Raw genomic sequence first — 22,983 nt, forward strand, 5'->3', positions numbered from 1 at the left:
CTTCTTAAGGAAAATAATTTGTGTTATGATTCAATTGTTTACAAATGGCAGGAACATAATTTATTGTTGTAAATATTTCACTTGACACTTTGTGAAATGGTTTTCACATTTTTCTATCTACTTTGACAGCAAATCGACTGATAGGTTAACCAGTCTACACCCTACTCAGCCATTACAAAGAGAAGACTGCTTTGTGTAACAAATCTAAGGAAAACTAAGGGTCAGGGTTTTCAGATATCAAAGCTTGAAAACCTGAAGGATTCCCAGCAGTTTGATATTTTCCCCATTTATCAACAATTTTCCTAATGAGAAATGTGTTTCCTAACAAATGAACACATTTATCTCCTGTGGAATACGATTCTGCTCAATGGGGTAGTAGTGCTCAGAGCTGCTCACCAGTAGTGATTAGCATTATCACCCATCCAAGAACCAAAGCTGGCCATACACAATCAGATTTAGACTGATCCCTTCAGATCAAGTCTGCTGCTTTTATGCCCATGTATGGGCCCTCCCTGATAGATATCTGACAAAAATTAGACAGCTTTGAAAATCCCATAGTGGAGGATCACATCATCGAGTGGCCCCACTGTATGATTCAATCACTGATTTTAGGGTCAGTGTTAATATCTGTCTAATTAGGCCCTGTATGTGGGTGTCCTGATCAGGCCCAGATCTGCTTGCTTGGTGACCTCACCAAAATTACAGATCTGGTATATGACCAGATTTACTCCATGGTGCAAATCAAATGTGGAGAGAAAGGATTTGATAAATGCCTAAACGCAACCTTTATTTCTAAACAAGTATATTGTCTTCAAGGGAAGCCCCTCTCTTCCTTCTCCTTTGCATGCAGGAATGCCCATTGATATGCCTGAATGCCTGCTCAGTAGAAATCTACTACTAAGCCCCGCCCCTAATGCCCTTTTGTTTCAATCAGAGCAGACTATGCGTGCACGATTTCTTTTCCTTCACTGTTTTTTACCTACCTAAGTTCAGAACTTGATCCTTACCCTAAATTTGTGAAAATCATAGGCAAATATTTGTAAATATGGACAGATACCTGTATTACTTTTATTATTTACATTCCCTGCCAAACAAATTGTTTTTTATTCTTTACACTAGTATATTTAGCAGAAATATCACTTGAGAAGCATATTTGTCAGAGTGTGATATTCAAGACATGGGCCCCTTGGTAGTTGTCCTATTAAGCCTACTTGCTCCATGGCTTTTAGTTTCCATACTAGATTAGTGAGGGTACAAAATTCATCTTTGCTTAATTCATCACAGAGAGACTTGTGAATACAGATCGGTAAAGAAGTTCTGTGAGTTTTGAAAATAACTAAGTTCCTGGGCAGCATGTCACACGTAATAAATAAAAAATACATACTTTTTTAAATAAAATTATACATTCCTATATGTAATTATTTTCATAGTCAGGTATAACGAGACTCTCCTTACCTCTATGATATTAGAAGGGGATCTTAAATAGAAAGCTGCAGGGGCTAACATCTCAATATTGGAGAGACCATAGGCTCCTGAAATTCGTATCAGCACGTTATTTTTTATCTCAATAGCTTCTTCTAAATGTTCTCCTAGAATAAAATGAAAAACAAACCCATTTATTTTAGTGTTTTTATAGATTTTTTGCAAAAAAAAACATTCAAGTGAAAAAAAGAGTTTTAAATGGTAAAAACATGAGATAACGGAAGATACGGTATGTTCATTAAAATATTACTATAAAATTCACTGCTGCACTCACTTACTCATTGTTAAGGGAAAACCAAGGTTCTTAAGTGCATTGATGGCCATTCCCAGCACTGGACTACCAGGATGATTAAACTCATAGATGAAGTAGCCTCACCCCAAGATCTGTCATTCAACAATGCTTAACAGAGACTATTGCAGTGACTGTTGATGGGAAATCTACAGTGATGGTTTTGATGAGCGCTTAATCAAAGTCAAACATTACACTTACTTTGCATTATGTAGAGAAAAATCAAGCATCAATTTGTAATATACGATCAGAAAACTTGATTTTATCAAACTTTCGCTGCAAAAATTTTACTTTTTCAGATTATCCAACCCAGATCACAATGTCAAGAAAAACTACAGGGACCTCTGCCATTGACTTCTACATGACCTCGACAGGTTTGAGAGGGAGTATTTTCGTATTCAGATTTTTAGCAGCTTTGGGGTATGATGAACCTCTAAAAATATGAGATTTTATTTTTCCATGACGATTTTGAGTTTTCCCCCTAAAAACCTCTGTCAGAAACAATGGAGATTTAACAAATGGGCCCATTAAACTTTTTCTTTTAAAACCCCAGCACAGGGAAAAACCAGATGTCCCACACAGACAGAGTGGATTCAGGGTACACCCCCATTCCTGAATCCTGGAAAAGTCCCGGTACAGTTACCAGAAAAAAGAAACCAAATTGAGAGAGTGACCCCAAACAAGGAATAAATTGGAGAGATGAAAATCCTTATAACTTGTCCAGTCCTTAGTAGCCAATTACTTATAAGTATTGTTGGTGGCTAATGGTAACTCTCTACTTTCATCGTCTGCAGTGGAAGCCAATGGAAGGCTTCGGTTTGACTTCCTTCCCTTAAACCACAAATTGACATGTTGGGTGGAGTCAAATCACTGAACTCTTTAGGAACTCCTTAACCCCAACAATGGTAGAGGAAAAGCTTGGCCCAGTAATGGATGTATTATTAATTAAGTTACTAGTATGGGGGAAATGTTAAGGGTCTAGTGTGAGACCCAGTACTAGGAATAATAACCTGTATTATACATACAACTGGTACACTGTTTTTTCCGTGTGGAGGAGAGGGACTCTTGATTAGGTAAGACCCTTTCCTCTGAACTTTTCAAGAAAAAGTCATGATTAAAAACCCCTAACATAAGCAAGAACATAATTTGGGTCTATTTTGGTGTTTTTAGTCTTTCAGCAATCCAGATGGTGAGTGTAGTTCATTCTGTCATTGGCTAAAAGCTGATTCTCAATCTCTTTCAAATCTAAAGGCCAACTGCATCTGACACAAACTGTGACCGGTGGAACATTTTCAGGGATTTAAAATCTCATTGCCTTATTCCAAGTTTACTCACACAATGAGCTGCTACCTAATCACAAGAAAGCAAAGGAGGTTCTATGTAAAAATCCTGGATTCTATGTATTCCATTTCTTTAGAACACAAGTGGTCATTGTTTCTTTGACTCACCCACAAGAAGACCATGGCCCTTAATGTTGTAGAAAACATTATTCTCTACTGTGAAAGCAGAAGTTCCAGAAATGCTGATTCCCCTTGAAAAGGAATGGATAATGGAGCATCCTCGTATATAGGAATCTGTCAAGGAACATAAACAGAATTTGGAAGCTGCAGATGTACATAATTAATTCTGTGAATTGTCAAGTAGAGTTGAGTGTATCAGCAAAATGATTATGCTGGGCAGATACACAATAGAGCTTCTACTGACAGTTTGTTTTTTGCCTAGAGCACATCACTGAGCATAACACTTAGCAGAGATGGTCCCTAAATTTATGGGTTCATTTGCAGCCACATTTATGGTCACACCAAAAATGGATGTAAACTTTGAGCATATTGATGACATAACATGCTCCTTGCCTCTCTAGTCTGTTCTGATGAATCATGTGCAAGTGCACCTATTGAGACATGGAAACCCTGGAGCTACCACCACCTTGATGGTGGCGGTAATTCCAGGGCTCATACTGTGCACTTTCACCTAAAGAATCATTCACAGTTATCATTTTAACAAAGCAATTTGGCAATCTTGAGCATAGTTTTGAACAGACACACATATGTTGGTTGACTCATTTTAAGGAGTCACAAAATTGCATGAGAATCTCTGTATAAGGGGTCAACATAAGGATATTCCTATACCAGGGAGGAATCTAGTTCATCCAAGCTCTAAGTTTATGTTGATCCTGCAGTTTACATACCAGGCATACAAATATCTCCAGCAATCGTCAGGGCACTGGGGTGTCTCTTGAAAGGCTGGCCAATGTGCCGAAACTGAACTCCTGAAATGCAGACTAAACTTGGTTCATGTTTAAAGGCTTGCACTATAAGAACCAATCCGAGATCCCTTGATCCTAAACTTCTTTCACTTCTGCTGTACGGGCATTTAGAGGTATCTGATGAGAAAAATATCCAAAAATACCCATTCATACGTAGCTTCTGCAAGGAATCGTGGTGCAAAGTTAACATGTCATGTTTATTTCTACAGATGTGACAAAAGCTTTCTTTGTCAAACTTAATGGTCAGGTAGTACATAGAGATAAGGCTGCTAGATATAATGGAATATATATAGGAATTGTGTTGTGAAATGTTCTACAGCTATCACTTCCAATAAATATCAAAGATTATTTCAGAAACAAGTGCAAAAAAAAAAAGCACAGAAAAAAAATTACTTTGGCTTTAATACATTGGATCATTTCTCACCAAAGGGCACTTACTTACTTACTTACTTACTTACTTACAAAGGTGTGAATTTTCTCCTCGTCTATCTTCATCAAACTTCAACTTAATTCACCAGGTGTATTTTCACAACACTCTCGTATTTATTAAGTGCACCTTTTCTAGAGAAATGTGGTAAATTTTCTCCTGGCATAAATTCTCTATAAGAATTCACCAGTATATGCTCCCCATAAAATTGCAGTGGGGAAAATTCTCTAGAAAAATTTCTCTAGAGAATTCTTGCCATGAAAAATGAATTTTGGAGAACTACTTTGGAGTGGGCGATGTAGATAAAGAGATTCAAAAGTGGCTGCTTAATCTTTAAAATTGTAGTGATAGTACACCAGCCTGAACCTGGAGACATTTCTCTTGGTGAAAATTTGTTCCTGTGCTCATATTAAATCGGAGAATATTCACTGGAAAATTTCACCTGGAGAAGAGTTGTGAATTTCCACCAATGCAAACATAATTTTCACTACTGCAAAGTTAGTTCTCTAAAACTTGTTGTATTCTTCTTTTAGTAAATTATCCATGTTGAGGGGATTCTTCATTTTTGCTGAAATTACTCCAAATTTTCAATTTTGCCCTTTAGTAAATATGCCCTGAATACTCCCAAATAATACATAGTGTTCCCTAATACTTAGAAATCTTAATTACTACATTCTCTTTCACAAACCTACTCGGGTATAAACAAATCATTTTTCACAGGATTGAGTTTTTTTAAATTGGAGTTTTTTCATAAATATGCTTGTGTCGGGAAAAAAGTCATTATTTGGAATAGAATTTCGAAATTCAAATATGTATAAATTTACCTCCATGTATAGGGCGCAAAGTTCCTGCTTGTTTTATGCAACAGAGTTTTACTGGGAGATATTTCCACTTTTATGGGTCTTCAAAGTGCCCCCAGCTATTTTTTTGGTCTAATGACAACATGTCTTGATTTTTCCAAAATGTATTGTTATTTTCTAACATTTCTAATGTTGTTGGATTTGGATGGATATCTTACCTGGGACCTCATTGTTTTGGCATTCCTGTTGGTGACCAATGTATTGTGTTGTCAGATTTCCTTGCACCACAATATTCCTGCTTAGAAGTGCCACTATTGGCCTCAGATATATCATTTTCCCTTCAATCGGTTGCTCTAAAATTTTATAGGAATACCTAATTTTGAAAAAAGTATTGTTAATTTTACTAATAATTAATTAATTGTTATATTATTTAAAAAGAAGGTAAAAGATGTATAGTTTCATTTATTCTATTGAGAGAACCCAAAATGTATGTAATTTCCAACAGACATTGGGGGTCATTTATCAACACTGGGCAAATTTGTCCATGGGCAGTTACCCATGGCAACCAATCAAATTGCTGCATTCATTGTTCTACTTGCAGCTGGCTTTAAAAAGCTATTCACTGATTGGTTGCTATGGGTAACTGCCCATGGGCAAATTTGCCCAGTTTTGATAAATGAGCCCCATTGTCACAGTACTAGTAGACAGTACTGGGTAGACAGTAGTGATGAGCAAATCTGTCCCAAATATTTTGCGAATCGAATTGAAGTCAATGGGCGTTTTTACGAGCAACAATTTTTAAGCTCACAACAATTTTTCTCGCTCCAAATGCACTCATTACTAGTAGACAGTATGGACCTGAAATATTAACATGGCTGGATCAACCCAAAAGCCAGTCAGAACACTAGAACATTGGTATGGCTTTGAGTGAAATAATTACATTGTACCTAGCCAATAGATCAGGGGGTCCCCAAACTTTTTTTTTTTTTTTTTTTTTGTAACTGTGAGCAACGTTCAGATGTAAAAGGAGTTGGAAAACAATGCAAGCATGAAAAATGTTCCTGGGAAGCCAAATAAGTGCTGTCATTGGCATTTGGTAGCCCCTATGTGGACTCAGGCCTGGATTTGTGGAAAGGCCACCTAGGCCCGGGCCTAGAGTGACAGGATTTTAGGGGGGCTGCATGCTGTCCAACCACACCCACATTGGTTCAAAAACACTGGGGTTGCGCTGCAGATACAATAATTTTTTAAATTTCCCATGCACCAATCCCCATTGCTCCAGTCCAGATGATGAAAATTTGCACGAATAAAGGGGAGGGGACAGGTGCGACAAACGGCAGTGGGCCTAGGAGCGCCCACTATGTAAATCCGGCTCTGCGTGGACTGGTAGTCTACAGGATCCTGTTTGGCAGTACACTTGGTTTTTATGCAACCAAAACTTGTCTCCAAACCAGGAATTCATTAATAAGCACCTGCTTTGAGGGCACTGGGAGCAACATCCAAGGAATCGGTGAGCAACACGTTGCTCACGAACCACTGGTTGGGGATCACTGCAATAGCTCAAGGACAAGGCAAATGAAGCCCCAACAAAAATATGTATGAAACACAGTTCTGTATGAATACATCACACTTTTTTACTTACTTCAAAGGATGGCTGAGAGAAATCTGGGTGTTGCTAATATTCTTGACGGTAAAAGTCTCTTCTTGGTGCCTCTGTTCACCAAGGTCTGCCCCACATATCACACCTTCATCTCCAATTCGCCAGTCGACAGAATCAATTAAAATCAAGTATGTGTCATTGGCCAGTGCCTCTATTGCCAAGTGTGTGTAAGCCACTCTTGGTACCCATCCTAAAAAAAAACAGAATGAGAACTTGGCTTTCCTCCTTGTGCGAGTTTTGCACGTTTAATTCTGGAATAAGAAAGACTTCCTTGGCACCAAATATAATAAGGGAATTTTCATGAAGTCTAAGTTATACTGGGCATCGAGATATGATGGGCAGCTTCTAAAATTGTGCTTAAGACTTTTATTGCCAATCAATATTTATTTTAGGGTAGGTCAAGGGCTTCTGCTGTTGGTGGGATGATGAGAAATGTAGCTTAATAACTGAAGGGCTTGAGATTCTGGATGTGCTTTAATATCTATTGTGTATTTAATATGTGAATTCTACTTTAACTAAGGGACCCAGGGTAAATGCTCACTTACACTGCCTTAAAACTATCTATACTGTACATATACATAAACGAGACAGGGTATTGTTCAGAACTAAAATTTCACTTTGGTACCAAGCCAGCTGCCATGTTTTTTTCAAATGTTGAAATTGTATCCAACTTTCAAGGAAATCCTTATTGGTTCATTCATCAAAAATCAGATTTATAGAGTTTTAGGGCTTTAGAGGTTTTTTTCTACTTCGAATAAACAATTCGGAAAAACTCGAATGTTTGCTTATTTATTAAAAGATCTAAATATAAAAAAACTTGAAAACATTGAATCTGTTTACAAGCTCAAAAAAACTCAAATTTGTGAGTTCACAAGCTCGAAAAAAACTCAAAAATCTTGAATTAAAAAAATGATTTGAATTTTGCCTAGAACAAGCCATTGACTTCTACGAACTTACAAGCTTTTAAATTAAGGGACCCGTTTACTATAAAATTGGATTTTTTTCCATGAATCTCTAGAAATTTGTGGTCTTCCTGTTTGTTTAAAATAATCTCTAAAAATTTATGATTTATTAAGTGTAAAAAACATTACAAAACTTCACCAGATAAAGCTGTCAAGGTCCTATAGAAGTGCACTGATCATATTGGACAGTTTTAAATCAATTCAGATTTTTTTTTCATTAGGAATTGTCCAAAAAGCTTTAATTTTTAGAGGTTTTCGAGGTATAGTACGTATTTTTTGGTGCATTATTTCCCCATTCCTACTTTTTTTATTTGGATCTTTAAATAAATGTCGCAACATTTGTAGTTTTAGGGGCCGATTCACTAAGGGTCGAATATCGAGGGTTAATTAACCCTCGATATTCGACTGGGAATTAATATCCTTCGACTTCGAATATCGAAGTCGAAGGATTTAGCGCAGATAGTACGATCGAACGATCGAAGGATTATTCCTTCGATTGTTGGATTAAAATCCTTCGAATCGAACGATTCGAACGATTTTAATCCAACGATCGAAGGAATATCCTTTGATCAAAAAAAGTTAGCCAAACCTATGGGGACCTTCCCCATAGGCTATGTAACGATCGCCGCCCGGAGCAGGCCCAGGAGCTCCGGGCGGCGCGTCCTCTCCTGCCGGCGTCGCTCCCAAGATGGCGGCGCCCATGGCCGCCACGTGGGTAAGCGGCGCCGGCGCGATGACGTCAGTGCGCCGACGTCGGCGCAAGGACGTCAATGAAGTCATTAAGGCGCCAAATTCAAATAAAAAGCCTGTTTAGACGCCAGGATGGCGCCCAAGTATAGGAAACCTTGCCCTAAGTATTTCCTGGGTTCCCTGTGTGCTAATATTCCTTATCCTGATCCTGATTATTATCCTTGACCCCTGCCTGGCCTTTGGACTTTGCTGTTATCTGCCTGCCCCTGAACTCTTGCCTGGATTCTGACTACTCTCTGGATTAACCCCTTGGACACCGCGACCTTGCACCCTCAAGAAGGCTTCCTCCTTGATTCCGACTACCTCCCTGGAGGGAGCTCCCGGCTCCCTGACATTATACTTGGGCCATGGATCCTACTGAGGAAGCTACGCCTGATGTCGGACGAGCGCTCCGCGGACTGGCATCCCGCATGGAGGAATATGAAGCCCAGCAGTACCACATTGCACAGGCACTCGATACCCTTCTCTCCCGAGTGCCTCCAGCGCCTCCTGCTTCCCAAGCGGCTGCAAATCCTCCCTTGGCGGACGTCTCATCTAACACAGGTTTCTCGTCTGGTGAGCCTCGTATTCCGCCTCCTCCTCGCTTCAGTGGGGACCCACAGGCCTGCAGAGGTTTTGCTACACAGTGCCAGATCCAGTTCGAGTTTCAACCCTCGCACTTCCCCAATGAACGTTCCAAGGTGGGGTATGTAATGTCTCGTTTGGTGGGCAAACCGCTTGAGTGGGCAACATCTCTTTGGGAGAAGAATTCTCCACTGACTTTTGATGCCAAGGCTTTTCTGCAAACATTCCGTACTGTGTTTGATGCCCCGGGTCGGGTCACTAATGCTCCTTCTCGTCTCCTGCAACTCCGACAGGGAAACCGCAGCGTCAGTGACTATGCTATTGACTTTAGAACTTTGATGGCTGAAACTTCCTGGAATGACGATGCCTATAAGGCCGTATTCTATCAAGGTCTGTCTATTCGCATTAAAGATGATCTTGTCTCCAGGGAGTTCCCTGATCTGCTGGAAGATCTGATTGCACTGTCCATTAAAGTGGACACTCGTCTCAGAGAGCATCAAGTAGAGAGGGAGCATTGTAAACGATTTCAACCCGTGTTGGCACCTCGCTTCCAGAGACCTCTCTTGCAAACTCCAGCTGCTCAAGCTCCTCCTTCTCCTCCGGAGGAACCGATGCAGGTTGGAAGGGCTCGTCTCTCCGAACAAGAAAGACTCCGTAGACGAATGGCTGGCTTATGTCTGTATTGTGGCGGACAGTCTCATTTTGCGAATTCTTGTCCAGCGAAGCCCACGAGTTCTGTTCCCCGAGGTATATCTAGGGTAACACATGTAGGGGGCACTACTCCAAAGTCTCAAGAGAACACTCACAGGTTTCTCCTTCCTTTACAGATTCGCCTAGCCACTAAGACTATTGTTGGCTCTGCTTTCATTGACTCTGGAGCTGCTGGGAACTTCATGGACGCTCTGTTCGCCAAACACTTAGAAGTTCCCTTATTCCCATTGTCTACTCCTCTCCGAGTCACAGCCATTGACGACAGACCCCTGGAGGCTGAATTTATCTCCATGACGACTGGGGAATTGCCTGTGCAGGTTGGGACATTGCATAAAGAAAGACTTTCGTTCCTAATTATTTCCTGCCCATCCGTTCCAGTTGTGTTGGGTCTTCCTTGGCTGCGCCTGCATAATCCTTCCATTGATTGGTCCGCAGGACAGATTTCCCGTTGGAGCCCATTTTGCCAGCAGCACTGCCTTCCTGCTGAACCCCTCCGGAGGGTGAATATCTCTTTGTCTGATCTGAAGACTCTACCCCCCTTTTACAAGGAATTCGCTGATGTGTTCTGTAAGAAGTCTGCAGAATTCCTTCCTCCACATCGACAATACGATTGTCCTGTCGATCTCCTGCCTGGAACCATGCCCCCTAGAGGTCGTACTTATCCTCTCTCTCCAGCGGAGACCACTGCTATGAAGCAGTATATCCAAGAAAATCTTCAGCGGGGGTTTATTCGCCCTTCTACCTCTCCTGCCGGGGCTGGATTCTTCTTCGTGGAAAAGAAGGATGGAGGCCTTCGTCCTTGCATCGACTACCGGGGTCTTAATAAGATTACGGTTAAGAACCGGTATCCCTTGCCCTTGATTGCCGAACTCTTTGACCAATTGAAGGGGGCTAAAATCTTCACTAAGTTGGATCTCCGTGGGGCGTACAACCTCATTCGCATCCGTGAGGGTGATGAATGGAAGACGGCTTTCAACACTCGTGACGGGCACTATGAATATCTCGTTATGCCCTTTGGCCTTTGCAATGCCCCTGCCGTCTTCCAGGAGTTTGTTAACGATGTGTTCCGGGATCTCCTAGGAAGGTTCGTAGTCGTGTACCTGGACGACATCCTGATCTTTTCTAAAGACCTAGAAAGCCATCGCTCCCAGGTGAAGGAGGTACTCTCTCGTTTGAGGAAGAACTCTCTCTTCGCCAAGTTGGAGAAGTGCGTCTTCGAGGTGTCTAAGATCCCCTTCCTAGGATACATTATCTCTCCTGAGGGATTTGAGATGGATCCCGTGAAAGTGTCTGCCATCCAGGAGTGGCCTCTCCCGCTGTGTACCAAGGCAATCCAGAGATTTATCGGATTTGCTAATTACTATCGGCAGTTCATCCGGGGGTTCTCTTCCCGCATTGCACCTATCCTGGCCCTCATCCGGAAAGGGGGTAAACCCAGCTTGTGGCCTCCATCTGCCATTGATGCTTTTCAGTCCTTGAAAGAGGCCTTCACGTCCGCTTCTGTCCTCCGACACCCCAATCCTGAACTACCCTTCTGCATCGAAGTTGATGCTTCTGAAGTCGGAGCCGGAGCCATCCTGTCTCAGAGACACCCCACTGATGGGAAGTTGCACCCCTGTGCTTATTTCTCCAAGAAGTTCTCGTCCGCAGAGCAGAACTACGATGTCGGGAACCGAGAACTCTTGGCTGTTAAACTCGCCCTTGAAGAATGGCGTCACCTCTTGGAGGGTTCTCTGATTCCTGTTCAGATTTACACCGATCATAAGAATCTCGAGTTCATCCAGTCCCTCAAGAGGCTAAACCCCAGACAGGCAAGGTGGGCTCTCTTCTTCTCTCGATTTAATTTTATCTTGACTTATCGCCCAGGCTCCAAGAATCGGAAGGTCGATGCCTTGTCTCGTAGCTTCACTCCGGTGGACCGCTCTCCTGAGAGACAAGAGCCAATCATCCCTCCAGTCAAGATTATTGCCTCCCTGTATCCACAGTTTGCCGACCAAATCCTGGCTGGTCAGTCTTCTGCTCCTTCCGGTACTCCCATTGGGATGGCATTTGTTCCTCCTGAGCTGCGTCTGCCTATCCTGCAACAGACCCATTGCTCCAGGCAAGCCGGACACCCTGGCCCAGCTAAAACTCTTGAACTCTTACGACGCCTGGTCTGGTGGCCTGATATCCGCAAAGATGTGAAAGACTTTGTTGCTGCTTGTAATGTTTGTGCCACATCTAAGTCAAGCCACTCCCGCCCCAGTGGGTTACTACAGCCCTTGCCAGTTCCTTCCCGTCCCTGGACCCACCTGTCCATGGACTTCATTGTCGAACTTCCTCCCTCCTGTGGGAACACGGTGATCTGGGTTGTCATTGATCGTTTCTCCAAAATGGCCCATTTCATCCCTCTGAAGAAGTTGCCCTCTGCGGTGGAGTTGTCCCAGCTATTTATCCAGTACATCTTCCGCCTGCATGGTTTCCCGGTGGAGATCGTCTCCGATAGAGGCACACAGTTTACTGCCAAGTTCTGGCGTTCCCTATGCAAAGACCTGGGAATTGTTCTTCAGTTTTCATCTGCATACCACCCGCAGACGAATGGGGCAGCTGAACGTGTCAACCAAGCCCTGGAACAGTTCTTGAGGAACCACGTTTCCCTTTGTCAAGATGATTGGTCTGATCTCCTCCCGTGGGCGGAATTTGCTCATAACAATGCCTGCCACACTTCCACTGGAAGGTCCCCATTTATGGCGGTGTATGGTCAACATCCTCAAGCCTTCCCACAAGACTTTGTGTTGTCCGATGTTCCGGCCGCTGATGACCATGCAGCCCACATGTCTGCTATTGGGGCCGCAACCAAGTCCAATCTGGAGAAGAGTGCTCTGGTTCTTAAGACGTTTGCAGATCGTAGACGTAGACCCTCTCCTCCCTACAAGGTCGGTGATAAAGTCTGGTTGTCTTCCAGGAACATTCGGTTGAAGGTACCATCTCCTAAGTTGGGTCCGAGGTTCGTAGGTCCTTTTTCCATCCTGGAGGTGATCAATCCTGTGGCTGTCAGACTTCAGCTTCCTCCTGAGATGCGAATTCCCAACGTGTTTCATGTCTCCTTGGTGAAACCCGCTACCTCCAACCGCTTTTCTGTTGTCCAGCCTCCTCCTCCTACTATCTCTGTGGATGGTCAACAAGAATATGAAGTGGAGAAGATCCTTGACTCCAGAATCTCCAGGGGGTCTCTTCAGTACCTCATCAAGTGGAAGGGCTTTGGCCCTGAAGAATGCTCCTGGGAAGGATACTCTGATGTCCATGCTCCTCGTCTGGTGAGGGAGTTCCATTCCAAGTTTCCCCAGAAGCCAAGTCCTGGTGGTCCGGAGGCCCCCCGTGAAGGGGGGGGTACTGTAACGATCGCCGCCCGGAGCAGGCCCAGGAGCTCCGGGCGGCGCGTCCTCTCCTGCCGGCGTCGCTCCCAAGATGGCGGCGCCCATGGCCGCCACGTGGGTAAGCGGCGCCGGCGCGATGACGTCAGTGCGCCGACGTCGGCGCAAGGACGTCAATGACGTCATTAAGGCGCCAAATTCAAATAAAAAGGCTGTTTAGACGCCAGGATGGCGCCCAAGTATAGGAAACCTTGCCCTAAGTATTTCCTGGGTTCCCTGTGTGCTAATATTCCTTATCCTGATCCTGATTATTATCCTTGACCCCTGCCTGGCCTTTGGACTTTGCTGTTATCTGCCTGCCCCTGAACTCTTGCCTGGATTCTGACTACTCTCTGGATTAACCCCTTGGACACCGCGACCTTGCACCCTCAAGAAGGCTTCCTCCTTGATCCCGACTACCTCCCTGGAGGGAGCTCCCGGCTCCCTGACAGGCTAACATTGACTTCGGTAGCTTTTAGATGGCGAACTAGGGGGTCGAAGTCTTTTTTAAAGAGACAGTACTTCGACTATCGAATGGTCGAATAGTCGAACGATTTTTACTTCGAATCCTTTGATTCGAAGTCGTAGTCGAAGGTCGAAGTAGCCCATTCGATGGTCGAAGTAGCCCAAAAAAAACTTCGAAATTCGAAGTTTTTTACCTTCGAATCCTTCACTCGAAGTTAGTGAATCGGCCCCCTAGAGTTTGTGAGTTCTGTTGTGGTTTCAAAAGCCTCTAAAACCCGAATCTGACCTCTGATAAATAGGACTCCAAGTTTTACATTCAAGTTTTTCAAGTTTTTGTGCTTAATAGATAACAGACATTTGAGTTTTTGAAAATATAATTTAAATTTGTGAGATTTGTGCCAAAAAAAATTATATTTGAATTCGAAAGTTGATAAATCACCCCCTAAAGCTGGCCATACACAAGATCCGCTCATTGGCTACGTCCACAAACGAGCGGATCTCTCCCCGATATGCCCACCTTGAGGTGGGTGATATTGGGCTGATCCGATCATGGGCCCTAGAGTGCAACGATCGGATCATAATGGCAGGTATATCAGCGGTCAGATCGCAGGACCGCATCAACGAACAGATGCGGCCGCGATCCAACAGGATTTTTTACCCTGCCGGATCGATATCCGCCCGACTTTCAGCCAGGAATCGATCAGGGAAGACCAATGGAGGGCCCCACACACAGGTCAATAAGCTGCCGACTGGGTCAATAAATGATTAGAAGCCTCACCAAGTGTTGGTAATAAAGTAGGAATTGGATCCATACATTCAGGTGCAACAAAGTCAACCATAGTGGATAGCTGCAACCCTGTTCTAAGTGCTTGAGATTCACTGAATCCATCATTTTTGGATTTGGCACAATACTCCACAATCCATCGCTCGAATTCCAGACGGAATCATGTATTTAAGTACCTGGTCCAACACACCTGTATTTGGACAATGGCACAAAAATATTGATTATAGTTCAAGGACATCCTTCCCATTTTTGCCTTTAGCATCACTACTGGAGCATATTTGTTGACACTGGGCAAATTTGCACTTGGGCAGTAGCCCATAGCAACCGGTCACTGGTCATTTTGTTTTTAGCTAGCTGCAGGTTGAACAATAAAAGCTAATATTTGATTGGCTGCCATGGGTTACTATCCAGGTGCTAATTGCTCGGTGTTTATAAATGAACCAACAAAGGAATTAATACATCTTGTATTTATTTCCTACTGCCGAAAGATATTTATCACTCAGCTTCATCGCTCAAAGAGACAATGCAGTAATACCTATTTTCGGGACAGTGTAATGCGACAGCCATTTTATACCCAGCATTCCTTGCCTACAGCTGCTTCCATTTTTACATTATTGCCACTTAATCTATGGCGCTATTGAACGAGGCAAAGAATATCCGCCCGAAGGAATTAGAAAGCATGCTGAAATGATCGTTTAAATGCTAAGAGCAGTCGGCTATAACTGCAACATATTGCTAGGTAAATTTTCATTGCTGTCAATTGAATTACGCATTATTGTTAATGGGAGTTGTATGTTACACAACAGTGAACGTGTGCCCCATTATGACCAGTTTTTGGACATTTTGCAGATATGACTCCCGAGGATGTGGGAATTAAAGAGGGGGAGGGGGGTTGAATCCTTCCAAAGAAAGTTAGAAAAGTCGACGCCGTGTGAATAATTTATAAGGTGATATTGTATCATTTGTGTGGGTAGTTGGGTTTCCTCTGCACTTTCCTCCGATTGTATGAAATGACTAAGCTTTCCCTCCATTAGCATATCCCAAGGGAAGGGGAAATCATGAACAAGATGGTTTCTGATTGCAAGCACACTGAAAAAGTTTAGCTCTGGCATGAGAATGATTCTTTGCAGCTGGAATGCAGTAACCAGTTCAGCCGTTTTCAAACTACATCTCTCATCATCCTTTAAATTGGTTTGCTGGGCCTGCTGGGTATTGTAGTACAGCACCACCCGACAGCTAATATTTTCCACTAATAGGATGCTTCGTAAAGGGAGCATTTATTCATAACATTTTGTAAGGACCAGTAGCACCACAAAAACTATTTTTTAAACAAATATCCTTTTTTAGAGAAGAGATTTCATAGTTCTGTAGAGAGCCTTGAGTGGCATTTCACCCCTATTCAGGGTCAGCCTGGGGGGCACCGGCTCGCCTGCGTGCTGCGTCGCGTGTGTTTGCTCATGTGTCTATGCGTGCAATGTTTTTGCCATGATCACCCAACAAAGGGAGGTTGCGGTAGGAATCATGGATCTGTGCTGGCAGGACCCACAAGAGCAAGAGCCACTGGGTTTTTCCTGGTGTCCCGCCAGCCCAGTCTGCCCCTGCCCCTATTTACCTTAAAAAAAAATAATAGTTGTGTGTTACACCACTTGCCTGTTATTCCACACGTAAATACGTGCCAAATTGCCCTATTTCAGCTTGAATGGCTGCCCCCATGGCCACACAGCGGCCTTTTTATAAAAACTATATTTGAATTTATGAAGCAAACATATGATGTGGGAGCTGCCATATTCTTACAGCATGAGAGTATAGCTTAATAATGTGCTTAATAAGTACACATGGGAGAGGGGCTGTCCTATAATGTCCCTTAGACAGCACAGTATGAGGGTATAGTTTATTGTGTGTCCAGAACATCCTACCTCTGTAGATTTGTATTTATACATGTCGAGATTTGACTATGCATATCATTTTCCCCCTACAATTGAAGCTCAAGGGTATTATTTAGCATTATCGTTTTCTGCCACTGGGGGCAATGTTACCTCTTGTGCATATGCACACCTGCTAAAACAACTTAACCAAATGGGAAGAGCACAAAAAAGAGCTGATAAAAGCTAAAGAAAGCTGACAATAGTTAGCCTTGTAGTGCTGGGGTTCTAGGTTTGATTCCAACCAGGGCATTATCTGCAAGAATTTGTGTGCTCTCCCCATGTTTACGTTGGTTTCCTCTGGGTACTCCAGTTTCTATTCTAACTCTAAATACATACAGGCAGGTTAACTGACTCCTGAATAAAATTACCCTTGTGTGTGTGAATGTGGTGGCACCTTAGACTGTAAGCTCCACTGGGGCAGGGACTGAGGGTCAAACTGTATCATCTCTTTAGAGTTCTAAGGATACATCAACGCTTTATAAATAAAGGATAATCAGTAGTACATGACATTATAGTTGAGGTAAACATTAATTATAGCAATTTCATGATGTTTTAAACACCATAATCACATCTGAACCTACATTTATAGGCACCGAAATATCGTTCTGATAAAAGCTCCCCTATAAAAGATGTGCTGCCACCCGACTGCACTTATTGAGCGTGCCAAAACAAAATCTATCCCCTGTATGTAGAGCTGGAGCAAGACAAAGACAATTCTGTGAGCAAAAGTCAATATATCGATGGCCATGTTGTTGCTCCAAACAAGGCTAATGTTTTTGGTGTTGAGTTTTAATCTACATTATTTGAACGGGAGAGGGAGTAGCAGTGAAACAAGGCAATTAGACTTAACGTCACTGTCACTTGTTGTGTTGGAAAACACAATAAACCGGACAGTGATAAATTTCCATGCTGAGCAATCAATAAAGTCCTTTCCGCGTTATATACAGGCTGCCTCTACAGTGGCAAGAGCCATGATTAAAATGTCAAATATTCCAATTTCCCATACTGCCGGTGACATTGCACTAGACTGACATCTGATTGGCAGCTGGCTTTTGGGTGGCGAGCACTGATTGGCAGGAATACTCCTTGTAGCCAAAGGCAACAATGAAATTTCCCACTGCATCGTGACCACACGAGCACCGGGGCTGCCATTCATTGGGAATTGCGGGATTTTCTCCGTCATATTAACATATCAAAGCCTGCAGCTGACAGAGCTCACTAAACAGTCTGAAATCAAGCGTGGCTGTGGAATATTTCCCACTTTCTGAAAAAGGGGGTAAAAAAATGAAATTGCACTCAAGTTAGTCTTCCGTGACCCGACTTGAGATTTTCAAAGTCTGTTTGTTTAATGATGGTGAACTGTGATATCACTATAAAAAAATAACTCGGACATGATTTGCAATTTGTTATATACCATGGGCCGAAATGCTATTAAATTAGAACCAGCATGGAGTGTTCTGTTTGATGGGAATCGTACGGCAACATGCAAATTGATACATTCCTCTCCTCTAGACTCCATCACTACCTCAGCGTTAAATCATAGATTGCACAACTGGTTTCAATGACGGCTAATTGTAGCCATGCGGTGGGGCCGTGCATCGCACAGAGCAAGTGCGGGTCCTCAGTCTTTGCTAAGGGAACACAAATTGGGCTGGCTCATTTGTTTTGCTTTTTTCTCCCCGTCTTATAAGTCCAATTAGACCTTTGTTCCGCCATCACCCCCATCAACATTACAACCATGATCTGGCATCTTTTAGGATATTGTTTGAAATACACAGTCCTCTTGATCTCCATAAAGCATGATTTTTTTTGAGTGGTGCCGTAATGTGATTCAGAGCTGATTCAACAAGATCAGTCCCCATTAACCTGCAAAGGCAAACCAGGAACATGTGGCAGCCATGTCTAAGTGTAAGTCTAGGTAGGAATTAGGATTGGATCTCCTTGTGGTTCCACAGACATCATGAAAATATGACAAAAAATGTAGCCAAATAACAAATTTGAAGCTGTAGGGCCATCAAATGAAAGAGTTCTCTTCAGTAGTGTAACTTCTTAAGTACCTAGTGCTATGTTGCTGGGCCACACAGCAAATTCAATTTAGGGCCCCAAAACATTGGTAAGTTGATTTAACAAAGAGAGGGATGAGGTGCTAACCAAGGTAGATAACTCACCAAGTAGTATAGTGATCCAGGTGCACCAGCCCCAGACCCTCACCTTGGGAAGAGTTAAACAGATATGTACATGTAGGGGACTGATAAATGTTTTCCTTATAGTGCATTCCCCTAAGGATTGGTCACAAAGGAGATCCTTAGTCTCTGAAAGGGAGAAATTCCCCACTTCCTAGGTTACAGTGTGACCCCCTAGTTATCGCAAATTTGGTCGCTGGGTGGTATTCAGTAATAATATAAAATGAATATGCCATGTGGTCTCAGGGTGCCAGAGGCTTATGCCTGAGACCCTGGATTGGAGTCTTCTGTGGAGCCAACATTAGTGCAGGATTAGTAAGCTAATTAGTAAGGTAATTAGCTAGATCCTGTTACTAGTCTGTCTAGTAGGGATGTCGCGGACTGTTCTGCGGCGAACTTGTTCGCGCGAACATCGGCTGTTCGCGTCCGCCGCAAGTTCGCGAACGTCGCGCGACGTTCGCCAATAGGCGTTCGCGTCAAAATCGTTCGACCATTCGGTCGCTAAAATCGAACGATTTTCGTTCGATTCGAGCGGAAATCGTTCGATCGAACGATTAAAATCCTTCGATTGACCATTTTTGCCGCGAACACCGGCAAAAAATGCGAACAGTTCGCGAACAGTTCGCGAACTTCGAACATCCGAAAATCGTTCAAGTGCGTTTCAAGTGTTTTATTTTCGGATGTTCGAAGTTCGCGAACTGTTCGCGAACTGTTCGCATTTTTTGCCGGTGTTCGCGAACGGCGTTCACGAACACATTATCGGCGGTTCGCTACATCCCTACTGTCTAGTAGAGAAAGCCAGATATAGGGCTACCTATATGGAGCAGCTTTTGGCTCCACCAATGAGTGATAGAAGGGATTAGATCCCAAGCTCATTGTTGCCTAGTCAGGGAACAAGACAAGATATAGGCAGAGGTGTCCTCAGAGGAGAACAGCAGAAACTCGGGGAGTGCTCCCCTCTAAAGTGTTGCTGGAGGGACGATTCTGCAATTACTCACTATTGTGAGTATGTACTGACTGCTCCATGACTATTCTCTTTATTGTCAATACTCTCCTTTGTGGATCTGTGTTAATAAATCCCTTCTATGGTTAAGTTGCAAGAACCACTGTCGTCTAATTACTGTGCACTGGATACAGTTACATTTGTACAACACCAGCCTCCACATAGTTGCAAGGGCACATTCCCTGAGAATTATAGATCTCATGATTGGGGTAAAGCTCATAGTTAGAGTAATGGTGTTGCTCATTTCACTATAGTCTTACGTACAGATAGACAGAAATGGGCCAATCATTACTCAAGGGAATCCACAGGGCCAAGAATATAGAGGTAAAAACAATATTTATTGATATAGTTAAAAATTCACATCTCCATAGGCCCATTGAGATGTGTTTGCTTTTACCTCTATATTTTTGGGCCTGTGGATTCCCTTTTGTCAGCAGAAAAGTGGGTCAGCAGTTCTACCAAGATATATTAAAATTGCTCATTAGTTAGGGACTTACTGGGCCCTCTACACTCCTGGGCCCCCCTGCACCCACTGGGTCTGCTTCCTCTATAGGTACTCCCTTGATTCTCTCTTGTCTACTTAAAGTTGCAAAAATGGTCAATAGCGATGGGCAAATTTTTCCCGTTTTGCCAAAAATTTGTAAAATTTCCCACGAAATGGTGAAAAATTTGTGAAACTCAAAAATTTACGCCCGCGTCAATTTTGACGTCAGTGTTAAAGTCTATGGCCATCCGAATAGTCTTGACGCACGGTGATTTTGACGCAAATGAGTTTTTGGACGTGTATCCAAAAAATTTTGACGTCAGCAAATTTTCGTTGGTGAATTTGTGCGGGAATATCGTGAATTTATTCACCGGCAGCGAAACGCAGAAATTTATTCTCCCAGATCTAATGTTCAACTGTCTTTCTCTGTAGCCAAAATGATATTTTTGGCTATTTGGTTTCCTTTGGTTTATTCTATATTTTCCAAGGCTCCTTCTGCCATTTTAAAAGACTTGGCAGGGGGCCATGAGTGGCTCACCCAGGTCTTTTATTTTATAGTTGAGTAGTTGTTTCTTAGGAACATCATCTTTATTATGAAACGCAGCAATATTCACCATGGTCGAAATTTATTTAACAAGGTGCAGTCATGGCAAGCAAATAACCATATCTCTCCTTTCTGTTGAACCATATCTGCTAGTTTGTATGTTTCCAATGTCTCTATCAGTCATATATCGCTATCTCTAGTGAGTGGAATAGTTACAATATCTATTTGGTAAGTTGTTAAAGGTATATATCTATGTATTTATCACCAACATTGCAGCCATAGTTCAGATATCACAGCTCCAGTAATTTTAGAGCTTTATACCACCTCCCAAAAAGAAGGTGCAAGTTAAACTTCTTAGATACCCTTCAACACCCAAATCATCATCATTTGAAAAATGAATTCTAGAAAGTCTAAACTTCTTGCAACGGCTTACTAATGGGTCCTGGTATTTAGTCTTTTGCATTAAGTAAACCTTCAATATATGCTCAAGAACTAAGCAGAGGTGGCAGGCAGCCATATTTTGAGGGAGTACTAGAGTGTGTATTTAGGTCATGCCAAATTTGGATCCAACATAGGAAGAAGTTATTCATTAATAAGATATAAATTAATCTGGTCCTCTCCCAGATAATTGTGGAACATATCCTAGATCTGTACACTTCTCCCAAAACCTTACTACTGTATTTAATAGCAGGATTCTGGTGCTATTTCAATGGAAAAGTTTTATCAGAAGATATAAATATCAAAGATTTTTACGTACCGTGCATAGAGAGAGTTGCATTCTTGACAGCCAGAAATTTAACACCATATGGATATAACTGTGGGGAAATGAAACTTCCATAGAGAGAAATTTGGGCTTTGCCAAGAAATGGTTGACTTGAAGTTCCCACGTGGAGCTCTCCTCCAGACGATACTAAAATATAATGAGCACGGAGATTAACTGGTCCTGGACCTATAAAAAACAGTTTCCCACCTGAAACAAAAACAAAGATAGAAATTGTAAGAATCAATCATCTAACTTTTTCTCCCTATTCTCACTAATCCAGTAGGAAATTAGGATGATTTGTTGTTTGATTTGATATTTGAAGGAAGATGACCAAGAATTTGCTTGATTAGATCAGGTCATGGCCTGTACATATCTGATTTGTACGATATGAGTGCTTATGGGTAGTGATGGGTGAATTTTCGCCTTTTCGCTTCGCCAAAAAATTCACTAATTTCGCGAAACTGCGAAAAATTCGTCAAAAACGAGACGCCGGCGCCCGGCGATTCGCGCCTGGCGAATAAATTCGCCCATCACTACTTATGGGTGGGGTTGCCATATTGGCTGCATCTACTACAAATGCACAAAAAGAACAATGTCATATACCGTATTTATAAGCAATCGAGAACTTAGGGCTCAATTATTCAAGGAAAGCAAGCTGGATGTTGCAAAAGGTTCATATGATCTGCTATGTTTTTAACCACGATGCAATATTCCATTATGATTCAGACTGATCCAATCTTTAAATGAATTATGTGCATGTAGGTGTCCAGGACATGGACATCCACCTGTATACCCCTTTTATTGGGCACTGTTTAAGAGAGTGATTGGCTGTGGTCACCAATATAGATGAAGTAGGTTGTCACGGTCGGCACCCAACACCAGAACAAATGCCAAGCACCCTGGTCTCGGCTCGTGCTTTACCTGTAGTGTGACCGCCTTTGGCAGGCCCGGATTTGCGGCAAGGCCGCATAGGCCCGGGCCTAGGGCGGCAAAAAAATAGGGGCGGCATGCCGCCCAGCCGCACTATGGGGACGCGTGCGTCCCCATTCAATTACAGCAGCTGCGCCGGCGAAAAAACGCCAGCGCGCTGGGAAGGGGAGGTGAGGTGGGCGCTAGGACCGCAGGGCCGCCTGGTCGGACCGCGCGGCCTAGGGGCGCCGCACATTGAAATCCGGCGCTGGCCTTTGGCCCCGGGAGGAGCCCTCAGCTACTTGGATGCCACCAGGACTTAAACAAGAGGTGCAAGGCTAGAGGCTCTGGATAGACAGAGGGGCACGACTGTTAGCGAGAGTCTCAGGAGGAGAAGACCATCTGCGGGCGTTCCCGCTGGCCCGCTAGACCACCAGGGAGAGCAGCTTTTATTACATAGGTACAAGCAACTGCTCAGCTCAATAATATACAATTAAGGTCATCTCCTACCTCAATAAACAAGCCATTCAATTTGTCAACTATATTGCTACCTGCATAAACTGAAAATGAGAGTATTTGTTTTGTTTGTGGGCATTTGTGATGTCCTTAGTGTTCCAAAA

At 42.9% G+C, this 22,983-nt stretch overlaps 1 protein-coding gene across 1 annotated transcript in view; it reads right to left on the reverse strand.

Moving 5' to 3' along the window:
• Nucleotides 1-22,983, reverse strand: part of pkhd1.L (PKHD1, fibrocystin/polyductin L homeolog) — a 329,488-nt gene that overhangs the window by 196,809 nt on the left and 109,696 nt on the right. The window contains exons 37-42 of the mRNA XM_041563601.1: nucleotides 21,449-21,661; nucleotides 6,907-7,114; nucleotides 5,483-5,637; nucleotides 3,960-4,154; nucleotides 3,220-3,345; nucleotides 1,456-1,589 (exon numbers count right to left, since the gene is read on the reverse strand). Coding sequence (XP_041419535.1) covers nucleotides 1,456-1,589; nucleotides 3,220-3,345; nucleotides 3,960-4,154; nucleotides 5,483-5,637; nucleotides 6,907-7,114; nucleotides 21,449-21,661 — 1,031 coding nt within the window. The remainder of the gene's footprint in view (nucleotides 1-1,455; nucleotides 1,590-3,219; nucleotides 3,346-3,959; nucleotides 4,155-5,482; nucleotides 5,638-6,906; nucleotides 7,115-21,448; nucleotides 21,662-22,983) is intronic.

Source organism: Xenopus laevis, chromosome 5L (assembly GCF_017654675.1).
Source record: "Xenopus laevis strain J_2021 chromosome 5L, Xenopus_laevis_v10.1, whole genome shotgun sequence".
NCBI classification, from domain to species: Eukaryota; Metazoa; Chordata; class Amphibia; order Anura; family Pipidae; genus Xenopus; species Xenopus laevis.